This window comes from Arachis duranensis, chromosome 4 (assembly GCF_000817695.3).
Source record: "Arachis duranensis cultivar V14167 chromosome 4, aradu.V14167.gnm2.J7QH, whole genome shotgun sequence".
Taxonomy (NCBI): Eukaryota; Viridiplantae; Streptophyta; class Magnoliopsida; order Fabales; family Fabaceae; genus Arachis; species Arachis duranensis.
The window spans coordinates 109,258,255-109,277,056 of NC_029775.3; the positions used below are offsets into that span (position 1 = coordinate 109,258,255).

The 18,802-nt window shown below is 34.1% G+C and overlaps 3 protein-coding genes and 1 pseudogene across 6 annotated transcripts; 2 read left to right on the top strand and 2 right to left on the bottom strand.

Moving 5' to 3' along the window:
* Positions 1 to 255: 255 nt before the first annotated feature.
* On the bottom strand, positions 256 to 3,446 carry LOC107485759 (CRS2-associated factor 1, mitochondrial-like; annotated as a pseudogene).
* Positions 3,447 to 5,410: 1,964 nt separating this feature from the next.
* Positions 5,411 to 8,123, bottom strand: LOC107485788 (uncharacterized). 3 transcript variants are annotated; one of them, XM_016106320.3, is made up of 9 exons: positions 7,958 to 8,123; positions 7,795 to 7,875; positions 7,000 to 7,089; positions 6,746 to 6,912; positions 6,580 to 6,649; positions 6,183 to 6,262; positions 5,989 to 6,051; positions 5,810 to 5,886; positions 5,411 to 5,682 (listed from the first exon to the last, which is right to left on the bottom strand). In XM_016106320.3, exons 1-9 carry the CDS (start codon positions 8,045 to 8,047, stop codon positions 5,582 to 5,584), a joined length of 819 nt encoding a protein of 272 aa, XP_015961806.1. In that variant the 5' UTR covers positions 8,048 to 8,123; the 3' UTR covers positions 5,411 to 5,581. The 3 variants fall into 3 exon arrangements, with proteins under 3 accessions (XP_015961806.1, XP_020996585.1, XP_015961807.1); XM_021140926.2 differs by lacking the exon at positions 7,000 to 7,089; XM_016106321.3 differs by lacking the exons at positions 7,795 to 7,875; positions 7,958 to 8,123 and adding an exon at positions 7,713 to 7,762.
* Positions 8,124 to 8,845: 722 nt separating this feature from the next.
* On the top strand, positions 8,846 to 11,687 carry LOC107485783 (origin of replication complex subunit 5). Its single transcript, XM_021140927.2, has 5 exons — positions 8,846 to 8,988; positions 9,450 to 10,298; positions 10,379 to 10,810; positions 10,952 to 11,237; positions 11,337 to 11,687. The coding sequence occupies exons 2-5, from the start codon at positions 9,457 to 9,459 to the stop codon at positions 11,388 to 11,390; spliced, it is 1,614 nt and encodes a 537-aa protein (XP_020996586.1). The 5' UTR covers positions 8,846 to 8,988; positions 9,450 to 9,456; the 3' UTR covers positions 11,391 to 11,687.
* Positions 11,688 to 12,464: 777 nt separating this feature from the next.
* On the top strand, positions 12,465 to 18,551 carry LOC107485785 (SKP1-like protein 21). 2 transcript variants are annotated; one of them, XM_016106317.3, is made up of 10 exons: positions 12,465 to 12,728; positions 13,488 to 13,851; positions 14,000 to 14,224; positions 14,335 to 14,526; positions 14,609 to 14,719; positions 14,879 to 14,957; positions 15,689 to 15,792; positions 15,902 to 16,062; positions 17,412 to 17,545; positions 18,218 to 18,551. In XM_016106317.3, coding segments are annotated over exons 2-10 (1,044 nt in total). In that variant the 5' UTR covers positions 12,465 to 12,728; positions 13,488 to 13,815; the 3' UTR covers positions 18,220 to 18,551. The 2 variants fall into 2 exon arrangements, with proteins under 2 accessions (XP_015961803.1, XP_052117124.1); XM_052261164.1 differs by having other exon boundaries at positions 13,488 to 13,545.
* Positions 18,552 to 18,802: the final 251 nt, after the last annotated feature.

An 18,802-nucleotide genomic window follows, 5' to 3' on the forward strand; every position in this document is an offset into this window, starting at 1 on the left:
ATAAAATGTTTTTGAAAAAAAAAAATGCATTTAGAAATTAAAATTAAAATAAAACTATACCGCTAACATATCTTATCAAGTCTCTAATTTGGTGACTAATCTTTGTATTGGACTATTATGACTACAAAGTCAGTTTCCACCTGACCTATGTATGAGGCTGATCCTGTTCTTTAGAACATCACAAAAGACAGCTCTGAAACCCTAACAAGCTTTGACTATGCTAATGGAGAAACTTGATTTTGTGAAAAGATACACTAAAGACATCAAAATTCAATCGGTTTTTACTTGAAATACTGATGGTACAGTTTGAATATAAAAAAAAATGTGATAATCCTATCTACACCATCTCCAGTTCAGGAATTAGCTTGTATATATAATTATATTTAACAGATTTACATCTTTCAGAATGCTTCTTCTCCACTTTTAAGGCCAGAAAATGAGACATGGTTAAAGAACAGTTTTTGGGGATGAATTGCTCATATCCAAAGAGCAGCATCAACCTTGGCAGTAGGTACATCATCTTAAAAGTGTCCCTCTCTCTTTTACTGCATTAAAACAAAAAAGAAATAATCCAATCTTAAAGGAACTTCTGATTCATGGCTGCAACTTATACCATGCAAGATTATACCTCATTATCACACAGCCAACCATAGAGTGTTTAGTCTCCTAAGCTGCTGTAATGAAGCTCAACACGTTACCCTACACCAGCATCCAAATGATCATCATAATCATCGAACCACTCTTTATCTTTAAAGAAGTATCCATCCTCTGGGGGATTATAATCCTTCCCCCTCCAAACTACAATCTGTTCTTTATCAAAAGTCACCAGAATACAAGGGACCAGGTCCTGCATTGATAAATTTTAAGGAACAAATAAATTTTTACTACAGGAACAAAATTACAGACGAATACAAAGGGTGGCCCAGGGGGGCAAGGTCCCCCTAGAATTTTTATAAGCACTGATATATAATATTTTTACAAAAATGTTACAAATTATGTCACAGATATAATGTCTAATTGAGGAAGTGTTTTAATATTTACATTGCTTTTAAAGATGTGGGCTAATCCACACACACAAAAAATGCTTAAAAGTATTATGGGCCTAAGAGAACATGTTTCCCTTTTGAATTGAACCAACTGAACAAAATAAAAATATTTTAAGAGTTCAACCCGTGTGATCTTACTAAATTAATACAATACCCGTGTTACTCAAATCCCGAATTCATCCCTGTAGACAATCATATTTGAACGTTGGTTCTGCTTTTCAAAACCCAAACAAACGCAATGAACACTTAAGTTCATCTGTTAGGGTCCACTTTTAAGCTATGCAACCTATGATAATAACTAGAACACATAGATAAAGCACTGTAAAGCTAATTATAATAATAATCTAATTAGAAAAGAAAAAATAAAATAACAAAATCATCTTTACCCGGAGTTTGCAGCCGATTTTCTTGTAATCACTCCTCTCAAGACCCGTGCAGTCTATCCGAACCAATTCACTTGAGAGGAAAGCATCTCTGACCGTTGGCACCAAATATGCATAATAGCCATTTTTGGCTGCAATTCAATTCAGAGTCAATAACCTTTGCAGAAAGCATAAATAAAACTGGAATTAGAAAATATAGCAAGCAAACCAAGTTTTGTTAACAGGGAACGGCTAGTCCTCTCTTCCTCGTCTCTTTAGTTTCCTCAATACTCAGACCCTCAATTGTTGTCTCAATCAGTCTAGGATAGACAGGTTCTTGGGGTTTCCACAGCATGAGAGGAATTACTGGCCTGTGATTGGGATTATAGTTCCGACCTCTGTATAATATAATTGTACCCCCATGCCTGGAAATGACCTTTCCATATGTTTTGTCCTGTGACAAGTGCAAGAGAATTGCTTATGCTTGCATAACCAAGTAGCTTTTAAACATAGAGTGACACATAATCCAAGTAAGCAACTATGGTTCAACCAGCATAGGTCCACACATATTAAACAGACCATAATAGAAAAATTCACTTCAGAAGGGTATAGAAAGGTACAAACCTCAAGCTGGGTGCAAACATTTTTCATGTCAACAGTTGGAACGCCCATGCATTTGATCCTAACCACTTCAGAATATTTCCAATGCTTATGAATAACATCCAGCATGTTGTGAGTTAAGCCATCCCTACCTGTGACCAAAACAGAGTTCATGGTCAATAAAAATAAATATATAAAGAGTAATCATTAAAGAACATATAGTAAATTTAAAAAAAAAAATTGTTTTCTAGATTTATGTACCAGTTCTCTAAGAGCATTAGGTCACAGGCAAGGTCAAATATCTCAAAAGCTGGATTAGAGTTTCAATTTAAATATATGTTAGAAAGAAGCATTTCACAGAGTTTAGTACATTTGCAATATAATATATATGTTAGCAGATGTAAAAATTTATCTCCTCAGATTACTAGTTTGGCAATATGTGTAATACATTTCCACAATAATTGGAAAGTAAATTGCTCTCTATATCCATGGGCTTATTCAATTATCAAATTCTCAATACCACCAAAAACTTCCAAAGAAGCTAGTAACAGAAGGACCACCAGACATCCTATTTTGTTAAGCAAAACTTTAAAAATTTTATAATCACCAGACAAACCATTCAACAATTTAAGATTAACCTTCCCTCTTTTCTATATAACATAAGTTAGCCCTTACATTTTCCAATTCTCATACGATTTCACCAAAATCTGAGTAAAAAATTCATCCTCATATAGTAATAGTTGTAAGACAGACTTCAAAGTATCCCAATTATATAGTTTTAAACCATTACCACAAAAGCAGTCAACACATAAATACCATCATCCTTCATAAGTTAATATGACCTGTATACTAACTCAGCTACCGCCTGAAAATTCAAAATTCAAAATTCAAATTGTAGGATAAATTTTCAATGTAACATAAAGGTAGTCCTCAAAGTATCCAACACTTAGAAAAATTTTCATAGAAAATATCATCAAAATAAGTCATCCTCGGCATTATTTATTTTGGAAGAAAAAAAGCCAACAAAGTATCCTAATTTCATAATCGTAGAACATACAGGCAAAGGGAACAAAGAAGTAAGAACATCAATTTTCTACAACTAAAAAACCCTAGTTTTTCATACCTAGATTGATTTGCCTCTTGGTCTTTCCCCTTGAACCCAACCTCTCCTCTTCCTCCTCTGTTGCTCCATCTTCGGCTCTTCTTTTGCCTCCAACAACTCTACCTTCGGGTCCACCCTTCCAGGCCCAAATGGCGTGTAATTGGGCCCCCTAAGCCCGATAGGCCTCACCTTCGCACTGCTCTCCTGTAGCTGAACCGGCAGGTCAGAACGAACCGGTTTGCGTCCGTTTCGGTCCAGAGACGAAGGCGGACGGTACCTTGGTTTTGGTTTTTTCTTGTTTGGTTTCGTTGGAATATCATCGTTTTGGGGTTCGGGGGAGAGAGTTTACTCTACTCTCTTCATCTTTTTGCTCTTTGACTCTTGCTTCTTTCACACTCATCAACCTCAGCTTCTCCGAAGTTGTAGGTACTTTCTATTTTCATGTTAATATAAGCTAGTTTTGGATTGTTCCCTGCATGCTTAGCTTCCATTTCTATTTCTGATTCTATAACTCTCCCCAAATTAAAACAAATACTACTACTACTATGCATGCCACCTCCATCTATCTCTATAAAACACTTTTATATTTCGTGGCTGCACCTAATACACATGCATCGTGTATACATAATTTCACTCAAGTAGTGCTACTGCTACGTAATGCATATACGGTATACTATTTTATATCTATGAATTACTGCATGAATTAAATAATTTCGTTAAGTTGTTGTACATATATACATACATAGCTAGTCTGATTTTCTTTACTTCTCACATAACAATATAACAACAGCTTTAATTTTTACCAACTCTCAAAGCCATATGTAATTAATTACTTTAACACTTGCGAAGAAGGACTCATGATTTTATTTTGCATGCATCAAACTCTGCAAGTGTACCATTGTTATAGATTTTTTTCATCATGAAACCTATGTGCAAGTTTGACCAAACCCCTTGCATCTTTTGACTCTCTTCAATTATTGCTCCATCCCTCAACAATTACGTTTTTTTGGGTTTTTATGCATAAAAATTAAATTTAATTTTAAAATAGCATTAATATAAAATAGTTATATAATATGTAAAATTAATTACCTTACATTGATCACTTAAATAATCGTTCAAAATAATAAATGTAATTAAACAAAAATTATACCATTCCTATACTAAAGTTAAACTCAAAAAATTATTGCATAAAATATCAACGCATATCATCAAATTGTTTATAATATAAAAAAAATGAGCCGATAATTTGATATAGCTAGTTTTTTTTATTTATTTGGAAATAATTTGTTTTCTAAACACCTTTTTGGAAAGAGAGAGATTATGATACTCCGGACTGCCTTGACTTTAAAGTCAGTATATGTTACAACCTTTTGGATTTAATGTTTTATTATGTGCTAATAATGCCTAATTGAATAGAACTTAATTAGTAAATAAAAAATAATAGTTTGGAGGTAGGTGCGGATGTAGATGTATGGTTGCCAAGACACCATGAAATAAAATGAAAATGCAAATGCAAGAAAAATAAATTATTTTGAGGATAAAAAATGAAACCCTTTATTGCTTCTTTGGTTTAACAAACTCCAAACAAAACACACTTTAATAGTGTAAGATTACATTTTTTGGTTTGCATGTTAGATCTTTAAAGGAAAGGCCTAAGGTAATATCGATGTTTGAGTAAAAGGAGCTACCGTTACCTTATTAATTAAGCTCATCTACAGCATAAATGAATTTATTATAGACATGATATATAACTGAATATAATAATATTGTTTGATCTATATAGTCGACTTTATCTTGATGGAATTTGTTGTTTAAGTTTTCGTGCATTACAATATAATTTTATCTATGCATTAATATTTTTACCATTTTGCATAACTTTGATGGAGACCAAACCTGCCTTCTAAGATGGAAGATGTGTAGTAAATCCTCGAAATATTTCAGTACCTTTTTTCAGCGTAGTATTACCACAAATAATATTTGCTTTCGAAATAGTCATTCACATATGACTGACTATGAGTGGCGTCGTATTTTTTGGAATCTTCCACATTGATCTTGCAGCTTCATTTGAGGCACATATTTCCTCTATTTATTTCCACATTGTGATAACTTAATATATTTAGCCACCCAAATAAAAGCAAACTCAGTTATATATGTGTAAACTCAACACATTGCCTTCATCCAAGAGTGTAGATCTATCTTTTCTTATTGAACATAACACTTACATAATGAAAACCAGTTTTGAGTTTCAATAATCAACTGTCAATTTATTGTGTGTGTATATATACTATATTACTATGCACTGAAAAAACATTTCTCTATATAACATTAGAGGATACAGTTACAGCAGCCATTTTAAATAGAAAGATTGTGGTCACAACAAACTGACTTTCTTTATAAATGAGATGGTAACAAAATGTTCAGTTCAATGCTGACGCCTGAAAAAGTGAAAATTCAATGAAGGCAACAAACAATCATTTCAACTTCTTACTGAAGTCCGACAGCTCAAGAACTTGAATTCTGGGGATAGCCGCAGCTTCTTCTCTCTCTTTCTGAGTGTTGTAACCCCAGTTCCCTGATCCCAAAAACAATTACACTTATCAGGCACACTCGACCATACGTATCACCATGTCATGTAATATTTTCCCATGAGAGAATCCATTCCAATTATAAACTGGTTAAGAAATACAAAAGGAAGCTACCTAAATACAGATTCCATTGATCTAACTCAGGTTCTTTGATGACATTTTTTAAGGTAGCAAGCCGATCCTCAACAAAGCTGGTTAAAAGAGTTAATTTCATGTAAGCAATAATAGAGTTCCAGTAGAAATAACAATAACCAGAATGATGTATAATTAGTTCTAGTAGCACAATATCTTACTGAAGTGTGAGTCCTTGGTGCTCTGGTCTCTTTTGAAGCTGCTTCAGCACTTTCACCTTAGGCCTACCGGTAAAACCAAAGATGGTGCAAGGAAAGTGAATTTCTTTTCAAAAAATAAAGCAAGAGAAAAGAAAAGAAAAAAAATGTTAAAGCATCACTGGACATTATTTTAGACGAATATATACTACACTAACCCAGTTCCTAGACCATATATTCCTTCAGGTGGAATTGTCACCCCAGCAAGCTCTCGGAGTAAAGCATCGGCAAAACGGCTCTAAAATTACAAAAGAAATGATAAAGATACAAAATGAACAGGGGACATGATGTAAAATTGCAAAAGGTGCATAAGTCGTATTAGGACAACATTATCTTCCTTTCTCTCTTACTCTTTCATTCCAAAATAATTATCACCTTGAAAATTCGGTGCATTAAAAATTTTATATATTTACTTGCAATTTATATCAAGATACATTGACTTTCGAAAGTAAAAATTTATGGAATGGAGTATTTTTCATTAATACTGAGACAAAAGTGTCTGTTGACGGGATGATCATCCCCTAGCTAGGGTCAAAAAGAAGGTTGGATGCTGACCTGTTTCGTGGTGACAATGTACACTCTCGAGCTTGCAAATTTTAATGCATCAGAAACACCAGGATAGAATCTATAGACAAACATCACGAATTAGTAGTAGTAGATCTCCTTCATGTGATATAAATATGCTAAACTAATCACAGCTCAGAAGGTTTAATTTGGTTACCTATTTGCACCGATCCAAGTAGCAAAATCCTGCTCCAACCATTCATCTCTAACCTTTCCAAAAAGATCTATCAAAGTTTCTCTATTCTCACTCCACTCTTCCATGATAACAGGCTTCAACTTGGACCAATTTTCCAATATACCCTCAACCGTGAGCCCCTCTGCAACCTTGCAAAAAAACGTAGGCATCAGTCAAAAGCAGATGCAAATTCCACGGATAAATGCTAAAGATCAGAGATAAGACACTGTACTCACTGAAGACTTCCTGATGGAAGGTATTCTGGTCTCTAACAACAATCTCACAAGTAAAACATTTTCATATCCAGTTTCTACGACCGGTCGGACCTATAACACAGACAACTATGGAAGTTCATCTTCAGAATGAAAATTGGTCTATTTATTCACCATATTCAAAGCAATGTTTTTGAAAGCTCAAGATTTTTGAGTAAAATATTCACAACATCATATGCAAGTAACTAAATCTTTACCCAAAAAAAGCGATTAAAACCAGAAAATGTTCATATTTTGAGGGAATAAAACTTGATTAACAATAAAGAAGGCAACAAAGTTAGCGAGAAACAGTGTGTTGTTTAATTAGCTTACTTTTGAAACAATTTTATAATCAAAGTCCTACTGAAATCTTAGAGGAAAAATCAATTACTTCCTCAAAGGAGTGAGCTTCACACAAGCATTGCACATCATAATGGTACTCTTCTAAAACAACGAAATTTATTTGAAAGCAAAATAATTTTATCTCTGATTCCCTTTCTATAATTTGAGGCCTCTGTTGTTATTTCCAAATCGTATAAGTTGATAAGCAGTTAACAGTTATTCAGAACCAAAACACATAACATCTAAACTATAAAGCAATTTAGCAAAAAATGAATGCATAAACATAATAATTAACTAATTAATTAAAAAAAATGCATAAGAACTTAGAAGTAAGTAGTGAATATGAGATTAATTACTGAATGCATCTGGTCAACAATCCAATCCTGAGTGGCCGAATCCACGCCATTAGAAGTAAGTAGTGAATATGAGATTAATTACTGAATGCATCTGGTCAACAATCCAATCCTGAGTGGCCGAATCCACGCCATGAAACAAAGAAGGCCATCTCACTTTCGCAGCCTGAAAGGTATCCTAGTTAATGAAAAAGTGAAAACTTGAAATGAAAAAACAAGTAAGAGAGAAAGGAGAGAGGGTACAGTACCTTGAGAGCAGAGAGAGAGCTCTCACCGCAGCTATCACAGAGGATTCCATCGAAGTCCAAAGCATAAAGCTCCCCCATTTCACTCTGCATCGTTGTTATGCTCCTTCCTCACTCTTCACAACTCACAATTCAACGCTCCGTTCCTTACGTCCCTGATGTAGCCACGTGTTTGCTAATCATTTTTATTTATTTTTTTTGTTGTATATTATTATATAATAAATTTGTTTATATGTTCATTTAAAGCTTGTAATAACTTTTTTATATTTAATGCATATTTCAAAACTTATCTTTGTATCAACCTTAACTATCAAATGGAATTGATTAGAAGTGTGATGATTATATGTTGATTAGAAGTGCGATGATTATATGCGATAAAAATATATGATAAATTTATTATATAATTATATATCAAGGAGGATAATTTACTTTTTAATTTCTATTAAGCAATTGCTTATATAATTTAATTTGTATCACTCGAATTTTTCATCGATTTAAACATAAATAATTAATTTTAGGTATTTATAGTTTAATTAAATTTTCGATTAGCAATTTTAACTTATAAAGTTTGTAAATAAATTCAATTAGATATTGAGTAACTATTGTTATTGTTATTTTTAAAAAAGAAATACTCAATCGGATGTTGCACTCGTACAATTTATTTTTTAAAAGAAAAAACAATATCTACAATTTTTTGGTTATGGGCTAGAAGACCCAAATCAACTGGCCCATATTGAATTCTGACGGAGGCCCAAATAGACAATCATAAGCCCAAAAAAATGGAGAGAAAAGTGGCTCTTCCCGGGACAACGTTGTTTGATTTTGGCGCCATTTCCATTCCTTTCCCTGCAGTGTGTTGTATTGTAATATTGTATTTGCCATTTGATTTTGCTCTCTTCACTCTTCATTCTTCACTGTCACATTGCACCAAACAACTGCGTGGAAAAAGCGACGCGTCCAAGCGCCTTCACTGAGTCGTGCTTGCCACGCGCACCCAATTGGATCTGCTCGCATCTGTGTTCTCTGTTTTCTCGGTAAAGACCTTTCTTCACTCCACAATCATTTTCTCTTCTTTTAGGTTTAATTAGGGTTTTTTCATCACTTTTTTAATCTAATTGGATTTGGTTTGTTCTCAATTTCTGTTAGTTCATATTCGTCTGTAGAATATTCTATGACATATTTTTCCTTTCAAATCAACGAAAATAAATCAATTTTGCATTGTAGTTTGTGAATTTTGAAAGCCATTTATTGAACCAAAGCTTTGATATCACTCGAGTTCAATTTCACTGTATGATAATGATGATGCTTTCATAAATCTGATTAGGATATCCATTAGAGTTAGTGTTAAGTTCTTTTAGGTTGTGTGTATGTGAACTCCAATACAATGGATTATTGTTTATTGATTATCAATCCTAAGAGTGCATTGAATCCGTTACAATTTGTTTTCTTCAATATTTTGGTTCCAAATTGATGATTCCATCGTTGATTTTATCAGAGGAAATATGAATCCAGAGGAAGCTGCACAAATTCCCAGAAGAACTACAAGGTCTTTAGCTTCATCTTCTGCGTCGACTTCTAATAATGCATCTTCTGCAAAAGTAAATAGCCTTGAACCTCTAACAATCAATGACCTTTTAGTTGGAGGAGACCCTATTAGCCTAGATGAATTGTTTTCTAATTTCCCTGGTAGAAGTAGCCAGATTCTCGAGATTGTAAGTCTTTTGGGGCCATTGAACACTCCAATGCTTCCTTTGTTTGTGTATGGTGGTGCTTCCACTGGAAAAACCAGTATCATTCTTCAATTATTCCGGCATCTCAACAGGCCTCTTGTTTATTCTAGCTGCAGGACTAGTTATAATCAGCGTATCTTGTTTGAATCTATTCTAAATCAGTTGCATCTCCATAGAAAAAGTTCTGCCAATGGCTATTCAAATGCAAAGCGCTGTGAGAGACCATCGGATTTTATTAATTTTCTTAGGGAAGCATTGACCGATGCCATAAACAATCTGAAGGAGAAGTCGGCGAAGTTGATATCAGGCAAGACAATGGCACAAGGGGGGATTGGAAACATGATCTACTTGGTATTTGACAATTTTCAGCTTGTTAGAGAGTGGGATAAGAGCTCTACTTTATTACCCTTTCTGTTTAATCTCTATGATCTGCTGAAGATTCCTGAGGTGGGTCTAATATTTATCAGCAATACTTCTCCAGATACCTTTTACTCTTCTAACATGGGTTATGTGGAGCCTATCCCTGTATACTTTCCGGATTACACAGATGCTGATATTCGCAAAATATTGTCGAGAAACCAAGCAGACTCGAAGCTGTATTCTTCATTCTTGGAGTAAGACATCTTATTACTATTACTTTCCATTCTCAGATTTACATAATATCATAGTGAATTTTTGTTTATTTTTCATGCAGTGTGGCTTTAAGGTCTTTCTTTAGGGTTACTAGGCAGGTTGATGAATTGTCCACTGCCTTCAAACCACTATATGAAAAATATTGTGAACCTTTAAGCGATAAAAGAGTCTTTCCTAATGGAGACAAAGACAAAGACATGAAGAGAAAGTTATTTAGTCATATCAATCCTCACATCACATCCTCTCTGAATGAGATATTTAAGGTTTCATCTCATCCTTCAGTTGAAGTTGAGAACTCCAAAGAGGCAAATCTGAAGGTGAATCAAAGGAAACTGGAGCGACGTGAAGAAATTGCCAAGCTAGATTTTCACATGTCGACTAGTGCAAAGTATCTTCTTATTTCAGCATTTCTTGCTTCCCGAAATCCAGCTACTCTTGATGCTTCACTTTTTGATTCCAAAGGAGGTTCTCATAATCGAAAGCGAAAGAGGAAGTAAGCATGTTGATTTGTTGGTTGATGTGTAACTTACAAAAATTAGTTCTCTAGCCATAGTATGATTCTGCTTTTGTTCTCTCTCTTTTTTCAAGCAGTGGATGTTTAACTTTCTAGTCTATTGTTCTTTTTTGTGAGTAGACCCTCTGAGAAGGTGCCTGAAAGAAAGGAAAGTTTAGAAGAGGAGTTACTAATGAAAGGACCTGGAAGTTTCCCACTGGAGAGGTTGTTAGCCATCTTTCAGTGTATTGTATCGGTCGCAGAAGATTCGTCGGATGAGGACAAACAAAGCGGCGAGCTGATGTCTGATGTTCTGTTGCAGCTATCCAGTCTCTGCAATGCTAAATTTATATTTAAAGGAAGAAGCTGTCCAATTGAAGGCTCAGTTCGGTATCGGTCAACTGTATCAGAAGACTTGGCTTTGAAGGTAACCTCAGTTCCCACGTAACACCCACAAAATTCTTGGTTTATTTATGACATTTGGAAAACAAAATGAAGAATAATATTTTCATTGTTGTTTAAGCAGGTTGCAAGGAGCCTCAAGTTCCCTTTATCAAGTTATTTGTATAAAAGAACCTAGCAATCTTTGACTTTGGTTCTTCTGCTTCACAAATCCTGGTTATCCATTTTTCTCTGATAGAATCTGTACAACCTATGATGTTGCTATCTGCAGTTATCCTCATGAAATTGCCAGAATTATCCCTATGAATTGTAACATTGGTGGATTGAATAATTTTCAATGCACATGGAATTTCCAAAAATGCATATATATGGCAGATCTAACCTTTAGTGCAGTATGGATTCTGAAATAATGTTTCTCTTGGCAGATATGGAATTGTAGCATGGCACAAATTGTGTTTTAGACCCAATTTTCTTAAGAAATTTCTTGTACTTCAAATGAATGCCCCATCTATTTCAATTTTCCAGAACGGGAATTTTTAGCCAAAGCCACTCATGAAAACTCTCTAAAATTCTTAGATTCAATATGTGCATTTCAATGGAAAATATAGTGAACATACTGAATCAATTATCAATGGTTAATGACAAAACTATGAGAATTTGTTTACTAAAGTTGTAACAAGCCCCTAAAAGTTTTATAAAATCCTAGCAACTCCTACCATAATAAACTTTTGAAGTGTGATTATTTTAAAATTTTCCATTGCAAATTGTATATAATAAAACTAGTGAATAACAACGCCATAGAAACGTTCCATGGAGAAGAATTTAGTTGCTGAAGCTTAGACTTTCTTGCATATCCTTTTGTAACAACGAAATTTCACTCATATAATTGCCTTTTCTTTTTAATTTTTCCCTAAGAATTTCAGTCGTAAATTCGTAATCATAACCATAATTAATTAATATTATTTAGCGGTAAAAAAAAATAGATGGATCTAATTAGACTATGGAAAGCCCATATTAAAATTGCTTTAGGCCTTAGCCCAGAGAGAACAAATCAACTGACAACGGAACCCGAAAATATTAAAGACCAAAACGAGAGAGAAAAACTGAAAATACTAATTGAAAAAAAAAAAACTCAATTGAAAATTTTTTTCGTCACAAAAAAAAAAAGAATATGACCAAATCACCAAAAAGAAAATCCACTCTTACTTTAAGTAAAAAAAAAAAAATTGTTTCAGCGAAAGAAGGAAATGCAAATATCAAAATATTTTGTTTCTCTCTCCTCCACCATTCTTTCTCTCTCTTTCGTTCTCTGTCTTTTTTTTCCTTCATCGCCGACAACCGCCAATTCCCTCCATTTGAAAGCCCTCTCTACTTTCTGCAAATCTCTCTCTCTCTACTTATTTGCCCCCAATACAGCGTATTGATTGAATTGATTGGATCAAATTGTTTACAATTTTAAGTACCATTGGTGTTTAGCATTTTAATACCATTGCTGTTTCTTCAATCTAAGCTCGTGGTAAAGAATTCTGCTGTTTTTTTTTTTTTTTTCCTTTTAGTGCTGGCATATAATAACTCTTCCTTCAACTTCTTATTCATGTTGCTATTGTGTTTGTTATGTTGGAAATGATGATGTTAAACCAATTTCATGTTAATCAAAATCATGTAGCTGATGTAAATAATAAAAATTTAGCTCTTTTTAAACTCTGCCATTACTGTTTTGTGAAGTTGGCGGATGCTGAAGCTTTTTAGTATCATGGGAATTCAGAATTCTTGTGTGTAATTATCTAACAAGTAGCTTTTAAATTGTTCTCTTTCTGTTTTTATTTTCTTTTTATATATGGAATCAGGAAATTTGTAAAAACCACTATGTCTTTCTTTTTCTTTTCTAATTTTTAAAGCTCTGTGGAATTGTGTGTTAACTTAATGTGATATTTGGATAATACCAAGTTCAAATGGAAGCATGCTTGGTAAGATGTGAGCAGCAGTAATGTAAGTATGTAATTATAAATGTTTTTGCCATTTTGAAAAAAAAAAAAGTAAGTTAAATGTGTTGATAGTTTTCTGTTGTTTGAAGTATTTTCTTTTTGAAGTTTTATTGTTTGGAAATGTTACTTAAGAAATTTTGGGTGGAAATATAGGCATCAATCAATGCTTGTACTTAGTTTTGTAATAGTAGGACAGGGCATGTCTTAGTTGCTGCTTTATGTATTTGCATACTCTTCATTTATGTATTGTTATTCATTACACATTTTGACTTCTTATCCTATTTATGCAGGGTCTCTCTGAATTTAGGAGGTGCTGCTGAATTATTCACCATTCTACACTTTGGCAAGGTTTATGTCTGTTATCCTTGCTTGTTGAAATATTGTGATATAGGGAATTGTGTATCACTGCTAATGCTTTCATGGACCATATGCATTTGATGATGCTGCTAGAGAAGCTTAATCCTGATCCCAAACCTCGTTTGATTAGTGGATGTATTATCTGGTTGTCTGGAATTGAAATTTGAATTTGAATTTCCACCTCTGCATATATTGGTCGAACCGTGATTCCGTGAATAAACTTCAAATATCAATAGTTTCCGCTTTTGACACTAGTTTAAAATGTCAGAAATTGACATGGCAGTTAGTAAACCCGAGGTATGTATCTGCTTGTATGATATAAGTAATTTCTAGTTTAAGATCCTCTTCTGGTTCTGTGATTATGATTTCATTTTTTTTTCTCTTACAATTTTTATCCTGAGATATTGAGAGATTTTAAAATCCAGTGTTTAACTTCTTGCTTCAGATTATGCAGCCGTATATCTGGCTTCAGACACCAGATGGTGCAATACAACAAGTGGAACAGGTAATTGCAATGTTTTGCCCTTTTATTTGTCAAGAAGTAATACAAAAAGGCACGGGATCTTCAAAGAACTGTGCAATATGTCTTCCTCAACGAGTCACCCCTACTATTTTGAGCTTAATACTTGATTATTGCCGATTTCATCAAGTACCAGGTCGCTCAAACAAGGTTCTTTATGTTTCTTCACTTTTTTTACGTTGTTATAAACTTATAATCAAATATAAGATGCACTTTAAATGGAAACATTTTATTTGACGGATGGCTTAATTTTTGTATAGGAGCGGAAGTCTTATGATGAGAAATTCATGCGGATGGACACGAAGCAGTTATGCGAGTTGACATCTGCTGCAGACAGCCTTCAGTTGAAACCATTGGTTGATCTTACCAGCCGTACACTTGCTCGAGTAATTGAAGGAAAATCCCCTGAGGAAATACGCGGCATATTTAATTTGCCAGATGATCTTACAGAGGTATCTGGTGCTTGCAATAACCATGTTTCGATTCTTTTTTCGATGTCAGTTTTGCTGTTTTTAGACATTCTATTTGATCCAGGAAGAGAAATTGGAGCCCTTGAAAAACACAACTGCTGATCCGAGGATCAGGCTTTTGAACCGTTTGTATGCTAAGAAAAGGAAAGAGCTGAAGGAGCGTGAGAGGCTAAAGGTGTAAATATTGTTTCTTATTTTTTTCATCACATTACAGTGCAAGCACACTGTCCAATTTGTAAAGTATTATTTAATTACTTGTACCTTTTTTAATGTCCTGATTCTTGAATTTTAAAATGTTGATGTTTAACAAGATTTGGTCGGGCACATGTTTCAGAATGTTGAAGTTGAAGAAGAGCATGTGGATGATCGTTCAGTCGATGACCTTTTGTCTTTTATTAATGGAAATGATGCAGGTAACTGAGCATTTTTCGATCCCCTTTACATGAGTTTTACTTAATGCTTTTTGTTGTTGTTAAAGCGATGAAATGGTACAACTTCGTCCTAGCTGAGCAATTTCCATTTGATGTAATTTGTTGACCACATGAAACTACCTCTTCTACACCTGTAAGATGAGCTTACAAGTTGATTCGTGTCCATCTTGACAACATTGAAACTCGAAATTAGTAGTACTCAGTTCTTTTGTTAATGTTTGTCTGCATCAAGTATAGACAGTGTAGGTGGTCCAATGATCTTGTTGAAATGAAGAGAAGAAATATACCAAAAGGTAGGACTGTGAGGACAAAGAGATCCTTTTTTGGTTGTTAAAGTAAAGCCTTTAATGTGTCAGCCACTCACTATATTTAGAGGGAAAGTCCTCTATAAAGGCCACGTGCTTTCCTTTAAAGAGAATTGAAACGTCTAATCTTATTCCACAAAACTTGCTTGTCTAAAAATTTATCAGTGAAGGTTTGAAATTACGCTCCAACCAACTAAACAATATCTGTTTCTCGTCTAAATTTCCTAGTTATACAATCATTTCATTCAGTGGGATTTATATTTAAGCAGCTTTTGTGTTTGACAATGTCCAGAAAGTCTTGAGTGTTGAGTAGTAGTCTTCTGTAGGCTGCAGCCTTTTATTTTATTTTCCTGTTTCAACTGCTTGGGGATGCAGATGCCTAACTGTTAGTGAGAAATTTTGTTACAGATCCAAAGGAGATGAAAAATTCTAAGAATAAAAAGAAAAACCGAAGAAGAAAAGAGCAACAGATGAGCTCTTCTTTGAAGGAAGCTTCTGAACTGAACAATAAGGTAGTCATAATATCTAATATCAAATTTGGCTTCAAGTTAAATTTGAAAAAACAAGTTCAGTTATTTACTATATATGTTCCAAGTGTTTATTGCTTTTTACTTCTAATAGGAGATAAATGGTCATAATATCAGACCCCAAACTGATGGAGCTAATGGAGTTTCCGAGGCCTCACAGTCTAATACAGAAGACAGCACTTTTGTTCCTAGAGAGTTTGATGATGGAGATATAGATGAGGAGATCGATCCTGCATTACAGGAAAAACTTGACAGGTGGGGCTAGACTATATTCTAAGTGCAGTGTTTACAGTTCATGCTAAAATTTGAAGTTGTATTTTTCTTTTTGTGGATGACAATCATTATCTTTAGCATAGTTGCAGTGGCAGATCACTAGCACTATTATCTTTATTCTATCATATGGAGAGGACATAGCATCAGAATGATTGATGAGCTCTTTCTTTCAACAAATTGTATTTCTTGAATCATGTATTGTTGGTTGCATGTGAAATGACGTGCTCACATTCGTGTATATATAAGAGAGAGGGCAATGTGACAATATCCAAATTGATTTCATTGTGTTTGGGATTGGCAAGTGACAAATGTTTATTTTATATTGTTCCTATGTTGGAGAATTTTTAGTAATCTTTGTATCCCTAGCAATCTAGCAATAGGTTATTAGGTTTTTCTTGATCTTGTATGTTTAAAATGTTTCAATAAATAATGCAACTTGTTTTAATCTTTGTGTGCATGCCTGCTATTGAAGAACATAATGGAACAAAAAAGAAAAATGAAAGGGTGGGAAAGTGACAAGAAAAACAATAAGAAATCTCTAAGTTTGAGAGTGAAAATGATGATTGATTACTTATGATTGTGAACTTGTGTTATGATTATGTCAATAATTAACTTCAGAAACAAGATGTAACTCCATAACTAACTACCTAACAAGTCTATTTAATGCTTTCTATTTTTGCTCCCTGAACTGATTAAAACTGTCAGATTAATATAAACCTAGTTAAGCTGACTCAACTCATCTTACACACACTAACAAAGTTCTAATCTAACAATATTATTTTTTGTATTTTGGTACTTTGCAAAATTTGTCTAGGTACATTATGGTAAAATTATTGGTTTTTGGGTCAAAATTTGTTTTCCATTGAGTATTTAATAATATTATTATGATCATTGAATTTACCCATTTTATACTTTTGTTTCCATAGAAGGGGAGCCTCGGAGCAACGATTGAGTTGTCTCCATGTGACCTCAAGGTCACAGGTTCAAGCCGTGGAATCAGCCACTGATGTAATTATTAGGTTAGGCTGCCTACATTACGCCCTTTGGATGCAGCCCATTCCTAGATCCTACGTTATCGCAGGATACTTGTTCATCTGGCTGCCCTATACTAGTTTCCATAATTGACCAAGCTTATTTCACACACACAGTTTAACAAAGTAGCAATAATCATGAAATTCTTGTTAAACTCCTTCTGTGTTGTCCTTCCCTGCCACTTTGGATAAAAGAAGGCATGGGTTTGATATGAAGAAATGTTTGTATGATGTTCATATTGATGTACTCTTGTGATTTGATATGCCAAAATCTTATTTGCTCAATACCCTTTGATGCAGGGAAGTGGAAGATTTCGCTCGCATATTAAATTCTGACTGGCCAGAGAGGATGCAGGAACTGTTGTCGTTGGGGCAAGAAAGAAAAGCAATGCCTTTTACATCCAACGGAAACAGTTTTTTAAGACGAAATGCTTGTATGTTTATCACTTGAGTTTGTTTTAGTGACGTTTACCCTTTATATGCTTGTTAGTAGAACTTTTAAAATCATTTTTAAAAAACAAATAAATAAAATGTTTTCTCCTTTTTAGGTCCTTTTAAAATCATTCTAGTTTGCTTTTGCTCCTAGATTTTGGTCAGCTAGAGCCAAGGTTGTCAAATATCCGCTATATCGGCGCAATAGCGCTATTGCATGGCGGAAATTTAACAAAACACAATGAGCCGCAATCCGCTATTGATGACCTTGCTTAGCGCCGATTTTCGCTTTCTTTAGCTGCTAAAACTTGTTTTCTCTTGCTTAATATTTAATATATGTTAAGCTTGTTGCATGTGCTATATATGAGAAGCTGAGTAAAAATTGCATATTTCCATGTGTATCATCTTTTAGAACCATGATGTGGGGCATTATTGCCAGAGAGACTTCTTTCCTTACGCTTTTGAATTGGCATGATGAATTTGGTAACTGACTTGGTTATTGTTTCCCTGAATAACTCTCTAGTTTATTCAGTGTGTAGTTAATACACCACTTTCCCATGATTATTGCTTTCTGTTTCCTGATATAACATGCTATAAAAATAATAGTATTTAATGTCATTTCATCCACTTATGTCTTTTGATTCATTACACTCATTAAAAATCTATCTATGCAGAGGACTTGACCTCATGATACTGTCACACAAACAAGAAGGAATCAGTGGAAGATGGATCCTTACAAGCCCCCACACAAATGGCCAGTGGCTTGAACAATTTTGAGAGGTGCTGACAAGCCTTAGGAAAGTGCTGCATGTCAGTTATTTATTTGTTTTTCTAATTCACTGTTCAATTTTATTCATTATTGGTCCTTGGCCCCAGGCACAATTTGATGCTGGAGGCTGCCTCTTGTGCCAATAGAAAATAAATAGTAGGATGGGCTTGTATGTAATAATGTTGTATCTTTGTGCATTGATTGCTTGAGTTTTGAAAGAAGTTTCTTACTCTGATCCATTTCTGTGTTGACAAATTGTTAAAAATTGGGTTGTGATCATATATTCATTTTTGTACTCCTAATGTGACTCTCAGACTCTGTAGTTGTTGGAGTAATTTTTTTTCTTCACATAAGTAATGATTTAAAACTCATTCCATATAAGATGAGATTGAAGAGAAGAGTGCAATTCATGGGTCTGGATTTGATACTGATCCGGTGATCCCAACTTATGGTAATACCCTTTTTATCCATTCTGATTCTCTTTCCTCAG